General features: G+C 44.8%; 1 protein-coding gene across 1 annotated transcript in view; it reads left to right on the forward strand.

The window, feature by feature from the left end:
* Window positions 1–1,352, forward strand: part of UBE2V2 (ubiquitin conjugating enzyme E2 V2) — an 18,596-nt gene extending 17,244 nt beyond the window's left edge. Inside the window, exon 4 of the mRNA XM_018569881.1 lies at window positions 723–1,352. Coding sequence (XP_018425383.1) covers window positions 723–869 — 147 coding nt within the window. The 3' untranslated portion in view covers window positions 870–1,352. The remainder of the gene's footprint in view (window positions 1–722) is intronic.
* Window positions 1,353–13,480: the final 12,128 nt, after the last annotated feature.

A 13,480-nucleotide genomic window follows, 5' to 3' on the forward strand; every position in this document is an offset into this window, starting at 1 on the left:
TTGTTGCCCATCCCTCAGTGTGTTACTGCTTGGTGACGTCCCTACCATTCAGGATCTACGATCTGTTGCCTGTGTCCTTCAATGAACGGGAGAGAAAATAGGATTTTTGTACTCACCGTAAAATCCTTTTCTCTCCGTTCATTGAAGGACACAGGCCCCGCCCTCTTTATGGGGTGTACACTCCTAACTGCTTGTTACTAAACTGGAGACTTGTCAGCAGGTGGGGGGTTTGGCCACCGCAGGGGCCGCCCCTAGGCTGTAATTGGTCTTTTGTTTTGTGCCTAGCGTCCTTCTACTGCAGGTGGCGATATTACCCTACCATTCAGGATCTACGATCTGTTGCCTGTGTCCTTCAATGAACGGAGAGAAAAGGATTTTACGGTGAGTACAAAAATCCTATTTTTTTCATTTCTTTTGACACATTTTTTGACTTTGTTAAAGAGTTGCGCCAATATCGTGCAACATAAAAATTTGCAACTGCCATCATTTTATTTGCTTTCATAAAATATATAATGTTTGGGGGTTTTAAGTAATTTTCAGGCCTAAAATGTGGATTATAACGTGTGCAAAAAAGTCCTTGGCAGCAAAAATGTTAAAGGAGCCAACATGTTTTAAAGCTATAGTTTATTTTAGGAAGTTCTGTGGTCTATTTATAAATATTATGCTGTTCTCTCCTCTGTGACGCATTCTCTTTGACATGACATTTCTTTATTTTTTTTTAGGTGGATTCAAGAAGCATACCTGTTTTAGCCAAGTGGCAAAGTACATATAGCATTAAAATTGTTCTCCAAGAACTTAGACGCATGATGATGTCCAAAGAAAATATGAAGCTTGCGCAGCCTCCGGAAGGACAAACTTATAACAATTAATTGATCTGGGAATGTTTCACTACTTCTTCCTAGCCCCCTTCACGAATTTTAGAAAAGGCCTGCAATGTCTAATATTGCATGCCTCTGCCTCTCCAGCTCTGAGAGGGGAACCCCTTTCAGCCCCGACAAACCTAAACTGGGCACAATTTGCACATGAATTCTCATTGTTGGCTTGGACTCCCAGTTTTGACTCCCATTGGTCATGGACATATTATGCAACAGATATGTTGCAGTCCAACCTCCATACACCTGCACAGGAACATATAGGAGTATAGAGGTTGCATTGAAGTGATTTTGCTTTTCTTGTTGTAATATTGCTTGATTGTTGGGATTCACACCTTCTGGGCATTTTATTTTCTTAAAGAGTAGCAGTTCATGTTTTCAAATTTATTCTTTTTTTTTTGTTTTTACGTGTGTTACATTGTCATAAATAAACCTAGGCCTATAGCAATTGACTCCTAAATGATATTTGAATGTACTTTAGAAAAAAAAAGCTTGCTTCCATTTCCTAAAGCCCTGGTGTTTATCAGAAAGTATCATTCAGAGAGATGTGTTCCAAGTTAGAGTGGGCGTGGACAACGGAGTACACAGTGTAATCATATGCTGTAAGCTGTATCATCCAATCATATATCAAGTTAAAAAGATAAAACCTTTTAATCAAGTTGTGCAGGCTCAACTGCTTCCCTTGCCCTCCCCATTCCATATATACCCCCACGCTACTGACCACTTATCAGCTGGTGACCTCCTCCGGCCAAGGGCTATGCTGCCTCCAGTGGGTTTTTGGTCCTCTTCACTGAAATGAAATGCTGATGTTTGGCTTCTCTCAATAAGACCTCATGAAGAAGCCTTCAGCGTGATGGCTTCTCCATTAAGGTCCATATTATCCTTTATGCTGACTATTCATGGGCATGTCTGCCTCCCTATACTTCCCTTTCTTGCTAGTGGCCAATTGTTTTAGGAGGTGTGTTGGAGAGTTGGACCTACTGATCGGTGAAAATAAGGCTTGGTATACAGTTCTTACAGGCAGCTGGGGTCGGTTAGTTAGATGGGGTATCTCGAAGAGTCCCCGAAGCTGTCAAAATATTATGGAAAAGGATGAGAGCACCACAGGTTTGTATCGGGTCCAGTAGAGGTCTGGAATAGAAAGATTGTAAGTGGCCAGGACTGACATAGTGGTCACTTGTGATCTCTTTACTCGTTATTTTATATTTCTTGTTGTCCAGTAAAACAAAATAACTGTAGGCACACAAGCCTTGATAAAAGGAAAGTTGTGAGCCCCCAGTGCGTTGGATATATTCTCTGACTTATAATAAATCTCTAGTGGACTTGATACAAACCTGTGACATAACGCATCTAGTATTTAAAAGGATGAGCATGAGGGACAATATTGGCCATATGTGAACCATTTTAAAACGTGTATGTGTCACTCATGCTGCCGCATTCAAAATATGTCTATTATTGGAAAAGAGAGTCTAAAAATGACCTGTCTTGCCTCCTATGGTGTGACTACACGGATGGCAGTTAATTTGTTTTGTTGCTGTGGGATAATACACCGCTTTGCGCCATTTTTCTAAATCCCTGTGTGTGTCTTAAGGTGCCCTTATACTGGCTGGATTTCAGCTGGTTTTTTATGTACCAGCCGAAATTCGGCCAGTGTGTGAGGCTGTCTGCTTCCTTTCAGCCAGCATTCCTCGATTAGCTGATCGAAGGAGTTGGCTGGAAAATCTTTGTCCGATCAGAGTAGGTAGCCAATGAGCTGCCTGCTCTGATCGGTTATTCTGACAGATGCGGTGGTACCTGTCGGAATACAATGCAAACAGCTGCGATTCCTTGATCGACGCGCTGTTTTTTGTTGCTGGAGGAATCGCATCAATTTTTTCCGTTCAGCCCGCGGGTTGAAGGAAAGAAATTGACAGGTGTATGGCCAGCTTTAAACAAATGAGCTCTCCCTCGTAAAGCAATGTGACTTTTTTAAATGTCTACTATAAACCAGCTATATTTTACATCCTGGCCTGCATGTCTATTTAAACAAACATGTGAATTATGAATTGGTACTATTTACTTTGAGTAAATATTGTAGAAAAGGAGCATTTATGGAAATGTTTATTTTAACATTTTCAATTTCCAATATTTTATGTATGTGACCAAGCCTTTACTTACAATCTAGTTCGCTGGTTTGATACAATCACGGCACAGGCTATATTTTTATGTAAATGTCACAAATGTTAACGTGTAATAACCCAAAATGACTAATCAGTGTTAAGGCATTCAATGACTGCAAGTCCCTGTAGATATTAGATGGTGGGCAGTATAGCCAACTGTCAAACCATCGTTTACAAGAGCCTTCAGTGCCTGAACTTGCATTCTTGAATTGGTCGAGCATGCATGTTTATGCTTTGTGCATGCACCCCTAGTTCCAATAGATCTCTGGGAAGCAAGCTATTGGCTGGAAATATCCAAACTTGGCTGGCCTGCTCTTTCACGGAGTCTGATTGGCTACTGGGTGTTTGCACAGGTTCTAAAGTGCAACTGATTTAGGGTTATTCCCAATACAGCCAAAATCATATGGATCATGTGACAATCTGTAGGGAATCTAGCTTTTACAGTGGCATGTTAATGGCTGATTGGTTGTTGTGGGTTTTTGTAGAAGTTAAGTAATAAGTCTATTATCGTGTATTAGTTTGCAGGGAGCATAGAATGCGTCTCAGTCTTTTCACCTTTAAAGGATTACTTCTACCACAGAAACAAAATCCTTTATCTACATTTTATAAGAGGGAACGTTTTTGGTATCCCTCTTCCTAAGGCATTGGCAAAACTTGATTTGCCTCCATATTGCACCAAGAATTCATAAATTAACAGCATGAGGTTAAGCTCTGTTGCCTTACGGCAATGTTTAAATCCAAATGATGTATATTCACCCTGCTTGGACAAGGAAATCGCATCGTTGACATAGATGATACTTTGAATACATAAACTTTTTATTTGTTTAAGTGTCATAGAAGCAAGTTAGGAGACATTAGTTGTATCCAGGTCTGGTCTTACAGTATTTTTGACGAAGGGCGGAGGGGTGGTTCTGTAAAGTAGCTCCTGTTTGTTAAAATTTACCTGTCACTATAGTAGACAAAGTTGTGTTGTGGGTTGGACCAGTATTTCAGAGAATGTAGCCCTTCTGTTTCTTAGGAGCCTGTAGCATTTTTTTGGCCGGAGGCCCTTGTGTCTCACTGCAATAATGTTCAGGTCCTCCAGTGAACAGAGGTTAAAATTACATAAAAATGGCCTGTGACAGGTTTACTTCCATGTAACAAACAGAAAAAAAATGTTTACAGCTTTTGTTCCATTCAAGTTATAGTACCGCAGACGTATATGAAGAGCATATAGATAATGTGAATCTGAGGTCGCAGATAGTCAGTTAACAGTGTAAATAAAATGTTAAAAGCATGTGCTGAGTTTGTTTTGTTCATTTGAGAGAGAAATAAATCTTCCAAAGGAAACTTGTACTGAAAAAAGATGTAGGCTGCCTTGCTGCACTCTCCTTTTGAAAATGCTGGTTGCTGGGTGTTTTAATCCGAGGGCTACATTACTTACACTCATGCAAAACACACATTCCGATCAGGATCTCTGCCTTCACTAGCTCCATGCTTGCCTCAGGTCAATGGAAACGAAAGAACTTGGGTTTTTAGTTGGAGATCAGCAATGAAAGCTTTCCTTTTGCATGTGCTATTAGTAGATCTATGCCCTGTGATGTGTACAGTTGGGTCTTCACACATCATTTCTATTTTGGGCAGGATATTGCTAACAGTCATTGTTACAGTGAACGGTTCCAAAGAACAAGCCCCCTCAGTGAGAAGTCCTGCAATCTTTCTCATTTTACCCAACACTGATCATATGTGGGTACTGTGATGCAGAGCAATTGAATACCACACAGTGCCTGCATAGTCTTGCCAGTGACATCTAAGAGCAACATGGGACATGAAAATATGCATAGAAGTACATTACCACTAAACAGTGCTGGGCATTCCTAACCCAACCACCAATACCAAAGATAGAGTATCTTTCCTCCCAATGGCAACAGATTTGTCCTTTTAATTGACCCTTCCTCCTCCCAGTAGCAACATATACTTTTTAATTTTTTTTCCCACTGAAACTGGGACATTTTTTACTTCCATTGACAATTTCCAGGGGAATTTTTTGCTCTCACCAATGTTGGGGCTTTCATCCTTTCACTGACCACTGATGCAGGGGCATTAATGATTCTCATTAAATAATGGCACTGAAGCATTTTTAGTCCCAGTAATATCCAATGCTGGCGTGTTCTTCCCATTGAACACCAATGATGGCACATGCTTACTCTTACTGACCATGGAAGTTGGGGTTTTTGCGCTCCCACTGGTGCTGGAACATTCTTCTGACTACTAGCACAAGGGCATTTTTCCACCTGCAAACCACTGATGCCACAGCGTAACTAAAAATAAAGATAATTTTAAGAAATAGCATTAGCTCATGTTCATTCCGCTGGTTATCTGGTGGGGTAGAGTCCATTACGTGCTCTATTGATAGGCCAGGATAATTTTGTTCCATCTAACCGATCAGTGAACTGATGAAAAGCAGGATCTCCATCGTGTCACCGATGGGATACATTGGGGATCCTGCTTTTACTGTTACAGCATGTTTTGGAAGCAGAATACTAAATAACACTCTATACATGCCACAAAATCTTGGTGGTTACAAACCGTTAATAGTTACAAACAAACAGCTAATGGTTACAACCTAAAGAACAAATTGTAGGAACAGAGCACATTCTTAGTAAGGATGCATGTAAAACAAAAACATTGTATGATAAGGTGAGTGCCAATGTTTAATTTTATGTATGGAAATCTCTGCCTTAAGAGTTTGGATGGTCAGGTTCCTAAGACTTTGCAAACAATCTTTGTTCGTAAGGAAAAACTGGTAGATGTATTTCACCCAACCTGCAAGGTTGTATCCCTAAAACATGTCCTGGTAGACTTGTAGGATTGTGACTGCAAAGTAATGAGACCTGCAGTTCTAAAGGTTATCAACATAATTGTGATCCATGAGGCAAACTTTTTTTACAGAGTAAATTTTTCTCAATAGCATTCTCCATGGGGTATAGCTGGTACTTAATGCGTTGCTGCAGGTAAGAGTTGGCATTTTGCAACCTGCAGTCAGCTGAACAGGCTTGGCTATGTTGATTCTCACATAAAGGAGACTTGCATCCAAGATATTTCCACCAGACAAGAGCTCCAAATACAGAGGAAACTTTGTGATAACCCAGTTTGTCCCAAACAGGTGCTCGCAATCATCAGTTTGGTTTTGAGTGTCCAAAAAATGTGCAGTACATCTGCTTCTTTCAGGGAAATAGGGAGGCAAATCTCATTTCTGGTCCACTATATTTCCAGGTCAGTGACTTGGAAGCCAGAGGGTCAAAATACCAACCAGGCAAATAGAATTTTCAGGAGGAAATCAGCAATGGCACCCCCCTTATGTCTTTCAGTATAGGTTTATTTTACATGTCCCGATGGTCCCTTGCCTTGCTTTCACGATGTGTTGCCATTGGGGTCTTCAACCGGTGACCTGATGGCTGCCTATGTATTGAGAAGGACCTTATAAAACCGCAAGTTACTCTTTTTGGACACTCTCGGGGACCTGTGGTTGGGGCTTATACCAAAGTCAAGGCCTTACTAGCAAATGGAGTGCTAATTTAATAATCTTGGCAGTGCTCAATATAGCCGTGATGACCAATGAGCAGACATAAGCATAAGATCAATGAATTAAAACAAACATAAATCTACAATATCAAATGCTGCTAGCTGTGAACCTGCCATCTGTAAACCTCGACTTCTAAAATTAAAGCTGCATGCAGCACAACATCCTCTGCAGTCCTTCATGTGAAATTGCTTTCAATTTGTTAGTGAGGCCCAGAAATACTGGACTATAGACGTAAGCCCCACCCACTCACTGCCCACTGGGGGTGTCGGGGCCTACCCCCCAGTCCTCACTAGCAAACGCAATGATGACCTGGGCTGCACCCAGTACAACAACGCACAACCATTCATTATAAATAAGTTTAACAATTGCTCTTACTGTTGTGTCAATATCTGTTTGGAGTCTTCATCCAGGTGACAAGCCTTGGCCTTTTTAATCTGGACCCTGAATGGGGAGCTGTGTTTACTAAAGGCTCCTTTGCTATCCATCTTCTTGTAGAGTACAAATTGATGTGATTGGGTATATTGAGCTGCTAGCCCTGCTACCATTCTTTGTACTAGGGGTGCTGCTGCTACATTCTTAGAAGCAGCAATACAAAAAGACAATAAAAAAAATCTGAGACTTATAAACAAATGTCAGTGAATAAATAATATATAAATCAGATGTAAAGTCTGTCAATGTTCATAACTCTGAACATATGTCCATATATAAACAGCATTAGTGATGAATATTTCTTGTTCCTTCACCAAATGCACCACACCAGATACAGGGGTGCTCACCTTATTGATAGACCCCAACAAAAGGTCAAATCGGGCAATTCCCTTCTTAACCAGAGAAGGGGACCCTCAGCTCCAATCGCTCACAGATGTCCTCTAATGATGTCAGCAGGCAGATCTGTATAAAGGTGCCCATACACCTGCCGATTATCGTATCCCTCAGCGGGGAGGGCTTCCGATGACCGCAAGAACGATCTGCCTGTCCAAGATGGGCAGGTCGTACAAAATTTTAATGACCTTACAACCATCGCTCAACGAAAGTTGTGCGATGGTTGTAAGGTGTATGGCCACCTTTACACTTCTTTAGTGGGAAAACAATAACCTCCAATCTTTATCGAACCGTAACCCTCCTCAGTATAGAATGTCAATACCAGGATCGTGTAATCCAAAAAGAGAAAGCAAACACCATCGCGTGTACCATCCAAACAGAGTATGATTTATTAAAAGAAAATGACTCGCATAAAAGCAGTGGTAACACAGCGTGGAATCTCTCTTAGGAGTGTGTGCAGGAGTCTCAAATGAGCGTGACCGGCGCTTCTAATGATCAATGTGACATCAGATGTTGCGTCTAGCGCGACTTCATCAGGGATGCATTTGGAGTCGAGGGCCCCCTCCCCTGGTTAACTACTTGAATGTCACCTGGGGACCCCAAAAGAAGCTGATGAAGCAGAGATCTGCTTCATCAGTTTCTTTTCTCTGGCTATAGCAGCCAGATGACTGCCAGGTGAATGCGGAAGTGATGTAATACACATCACTTCTGCATTCACAGCCCGGAGGGAGACAGCAAGAAGCTGATCTCTCTTCCTCCTGACGCCCTCCCAAGCCGGTCCCGGGCCGCGGATGGGCTAGCGGATCCTGGGATTGAAGGTGAGGGGCCAGGAGGGGGGGGAAGTGCGGCGGCAGCAGCAGACGGGGGGCAGGGGGAGCACATCACAGACGAGCACATATGCACGATCAGCTGGCTATAGAGCCGCCGATCGGGTATATGTTAAACAGCCGGTAACGGATCTCTGCAGTGCACAGGTTTTTTCTGTCCGTGCGCTAGGGGGCGCGTGCGAGCAGAAAAAAGATGCTGCCTCGAGACAGCAACCCGCTAATGCAGCAGTGCCGTCGGTCCGTTTTTTTTCAACGGGCGGACGGCAACTGGTTAAGAATGGAATTGCCCGATTTGGCCTTTTGTTGGGGTCTATCAATAAGGTGAACACCCCTATTTCCTAATGCCTACATGGCAGCATACAATGGGTATGGCTCCGCCCCCAGCCCAATCACAGGACCAGTTATACTATAAATTTAATCCCGCCTCCCAAGGCCACCATTCTTTTTTCTGTCCTCACTGCTCAAGCCGGTTATACTAAGAATATGTTTGAGGTTTTTTTTTGCCCTCACCTTGCCGGTTTCTTCTGGCCTGCCGCACAGGTTCAGCCTCTCCTGTTGCGAAGTTCCCTTTGTTCAGATGGCTAAATGGAGTCTTATAAGGGAAGCCTCCCCCATAGCCTTGGAGTTGGGGTGCAGGAAATGGTCTCTTGGGGTCTCTTCATGTTCGGATGCTTCCTCCATCATGGTGGCAGGTTGAACACTTGCTTAGCCTCCTGGCCTTGTGACTCCAGAGAAGAACTGTGACTCAGCTGCATCATCAGAAACTATGGTTGTACTGGGATGATCACATGCATGGACAAGATGACTAGTAGGATCCACTCCATTTTCTAAAATGAGTTTGTTTAAGTAATACATGTGCTGCTATTTCCAATAGCTTTGCAGTGCTGCTTTGCTCTGTCCTAATCTTTCTGAATATCTGTTATGTCTGTAGAGCTATTCAGTTTTACATGCAGGGCCGTCTTTAAGGCGGGGCAAAAGTCATTGTTGTGGGGCCCTGTACCCCATAAACTAGCGCTAGTGAAACGTTTCTGGACCAGCCGTCTAGTCTGCACTACCCCTTTCTGACGCTAGAGGGCAGCCGCCTCCTGTCCATATGTGCAGCAAAGATCTCTGCAGCCCGGGATATCACCTCCCACTCAGCAGAGGAGAACGATAACTTTTGCACACCCTGCTTCATGGTCCTGCCCTCTTCACTCCATGGCTGCAGTCTCAGCCTCCCCCTGTCCACGGTGAGTCCACATGGCTGCTGGGTTGGGCTTCTATCGGGGGGGGGGACATTTTTGTTATGTCCGTCCCCTGGTGTCATTTTTGTTCTGTCCATGGCCGTTGTCATTATTGTTATGTCCATCCCCTGGTGTCATTATTGTTATGTCCATCCCCTGGTATCATTGTTATGTCCGTCCCCCTGGTGTCATTATTATGTCCATCCTCTGGTATTGTTATGTCCGTCCCCCTAGCTCGGCCAGATACCGCTCTCCAAGCTCTCCGGGATCTAGTTTGTGTACAGCGCCAGCGTGATCGGCCCTCAGCCTGCTACTGCGCATGCACAGGATTTCTGATTGAGAGCGCTGGGCAGTCTGCGTGTCCGCAGTAGCAGGCTGAGGGCCTATCACGCTGGCGCTGTACACACAGGGGAGACGTGGGCAGATCCCAGAGATCGGTGTCTGCCAAGCTGGCCGAGGGACTGGTATGGTATTGACTACTAGTGAGGATCTATGTGAGGGGAATGAGATGGGGGAAACATAATTACTCCAGGGGACATAATAATAATAATGACACCAGGGGACACGCTCAGGTGTCATTATTATTATTGTTGCTATTCTGTACAGTGGAAGTGGTAGGTGGCGAATTATCCACACATTTACCATGAAAGTAGAATTATGGGGAGAGTGAAATGCGCTCTTCCCCCTAGTTACTGAAGCTGCCACAGGTTGGCTCTCTTGATCGAGAACTGAGCAATCACATAACGCTGATCACTCAGTTCCCGCACTCACTCTCTCTGCAGAGAGCGGTGACTGTCAGTCACGGCTTCCCTCAGGAATACCCCCCCTCCCCTCTCTGATCCTCCAACGCTGACTGGAGGGATGGATGTGGCGGACACAACCTCTAGAGAGATAGAGTCAGCTGTCAATCAGGTGGTGGGGTGGATCTGGACAATATTTTTTGGATCTATCCCAGCTGCAGCGCTGCTCTGCTCTGTCAGCATATAGCGGGCAATATTGCATGAGGGGCGTGGTGGGGGGCCCAAGAAAATGTTTGCCCGGGGTCCAATCAATATTAAAGACAGCCCTGAGCCTGATGTCATACCTTCTGTATTCCTCCCCTGCACATAAAGCCCCCTATCATACCCTCTACACTCCCCTACTGCACATTCTGCCCCTGTCATACATTCCACACTCCTCTCCTGCACACCTTGTGCATGCTTCTCCTGCACGTACTGCCCCTGTCATAGCTGTCCCGCTGTCATGCCTTGTAGACACTTCTCGTGCACATACAGCCCACTGTCATAGCTGTCCCACTGTCATGCCTTATAGACACTTCTCCTGCACATTCAGCCCACTGTCATAGCTGTCCCACTGTCATGCCTTATAGACACTTCTCCTGTACATACAGCTCACTGACATTGCTGTCCCACTGTCATACCCTGTACACACTTCTCCTGCACATACAGCCCACTGTCATAGCTGTCCCACTGCCATACCTTGCAGACACTTCTCCTGCACATACAGCTCACTGTCATAGCTGTCCCACTGTCATACCTTGCAGACACTTCTCCTGCACATACAGCTCACTGTCATAGCTGTCCCACTGCCATGCCTTATAGACACTTCTCCTGCACATACAGCCCACTGTCATAGCTGTCCCACTGCCATGCCTTATAGACACTTCTCCTGCACATACAGCTCACTGTCATAGCTGTCCCACTGTCATACCTTGTACACACTTCACCTGCACATACAGCTCACTGACATTGCTGTCCTGCTGTCATAGCTTATAGACACTTCTCCTGCACATACAGCTCACTGTCATAGCTGTCCCACTGTCATACCTTGTACACACTTCACCTGCACATACAGCTCACTGACATTGCTGTCCTGCTGTCATAGCTTATAGACACTTCTCCTGCACATACAGCCCACTGTCATAGCTGTCCCAATCAGTGGTGTATTTTGGTTTTGTGCTGCCCTAGGCAAGATTAAACTCGAGCACCCTCCTCAATCTAAATTTGCCCCACCCCATCCTGTTTAGGACATTTTGCGCAAACCTGTCAGTCACTGTATACAGCGCACACGGAGTCTCAGCAGAGCTGTGCATGGTCTCAGGTGAGCTGTACGGGGTCTCAGGAGAGCTGTGCAGGGTTTATGGTAGGCTGTGTGGGGTCTATGGTGGACTGTGTTTGGTCTATGGTGGGTTGTGCAGGGTCTCAGGAGGACTGTGCAGAGTCCCTTTGCCTGCATTCATGTGCTGCTCCTCTTACCTGCAGCTCGAAGTGCCATCTGAACCAACAAAATACATTGCAATCCCCAGCCTGCTTGTGACATCCCGCCATCAGATCACATGCTATGGCCAGCCCCCGAACCACCCGCTGCTTCTCCTCCACCTTCTGTACAAAGCCAGCTGGACCACATCTCACTGGGCCTTCCCCTCCACCGGGCAGCTCTCTAATTAGGCAGACTTGCTACCCCCTAGTTTGCCTCATTAGGCAGCCGCCACTGCCTAATTCTGTGCCGCCCAGCCTCGGCCCACTGGGCAAGTGTCCAGTATGCCCAAAGGCAAGTCCGGCCCTCTCCGCCTCATTGGTTTGGGGCAGCGTTTTCTGCCGCCCCGCTGGAAATTGCCGCCCTAGGCAAATGCCTAGTTTGCCTTGCGGTAGATACACCCCTGGTCCCACTGTCATGCCTTATAGACACTTCTCCTGCACATACAGCCCACTGTCATAGCTGTCCCACTGTCATACCTTGTACACATTTCTCCTGCACATACAGCTCACTGACATTGCTGTCCCGCTGTCATACCTTATAGACACTTCTCCAGCACATACAGCCCACTGTCATAGCTGTCCCACTGTCATAGCTGTCCCACTGTCATGCCTTATAGACACTTGTCCTGCACATATAGCCCACTGTCATACCTTGTACACACTTCTCCTGCATATACAGCCCAGTGTCATAGCTGTCCCACTGTCATAGCTCACACACTCTTCTCCTACACACACTACCCACTGTCATAGCTTCTGCACTCCTCTGCTGCACATACTGCTGGTGTTGTACCCTCAGTACTTCTCTCCTTCACATTATTTATTATTGGTATTTATATAGTGCTGACAATTTATGCAGCGCTTTATATTGCACATTTACATCAGTCCCTGCCCTCAAGGAGCTTACAATCAAAGGTCCCTATCTTATATGCATGCAAGGGCCAATTTGGACAGGAGCCAGAGTCAGAGAGGAGCCAATTTGGGAGGAAACCGGAGTACCCGGGGGAGAACATGCAAATTCCTTGCAAATAGTGTCCTGACCGGGACTTGAACTGGAGACCCCCAATGTGCTGCCAATACGTCTACAGTGACTAAGCAGATGATATCATTGTTAACTTGTTTACTCATGCTTTGTTCCTAAGGTCAGTATGAAAACATTACATACATGTGTGTACTGTCAACATCTGTCATGCAGGTAGGCTGAACCTTCTCTGTCAGTCACATTTACTGTAAACAAAGGGCGATCTGCCAGTTATGTGATGTTAAGGTAAAATAGGATGTATCTGCCAAGACTTTGTGGAATATTGTGACGTGTAGTATGAACTACTTTGGGACGTTTTGTAGGGCGTTTTCCATTGGGATACAGCCAAGTAGCCTTTGAAATCGCGCGACGGTCGCGCAACTTTTTTACCGCGAATCGCGGTAAAAAACCGCGCGACGCTCGCGCTTTTGCAACACGCCTAGGTGTGAACCCAGCCTTAGACCACAATAACAAACTAACCTAACACCCAAAAATTATATTCATGTTGAACATAAGACATTTGGAGTTTCCAACTAACTGAATTATAATACATAGGGGCGGTTTATAAAAAATACCAAATAAACAGTAATATTGGTAATAGCAGCAAATTAAAACACTTGATTTTCTAAATCTGCAGTAGAATATGCTATCTGCCATGCTGTAGTTACAAGTAACATCAGTAGTTCCTGCTTTTTTATGTATGAAATGTGGTTGCCCATAAGAAAAGTGGATGTCC

This window comes from Nanorana parkeri, unplaced genomic scaffold (genome assembly GCF_000935625.1).
Source record: "Nanorana parkeri isolate BGI_ZX_2015 unplaced genomic scaffold, ASM93562v1 scaffold1416, whole genome shotgun sequence".
Taxonomy (NCBI): Eukaryota; Metazoa; Chordata; class Amphibia; order Anura; family Dicroglossidae; genus Nanorana; species Nanorana parkeri.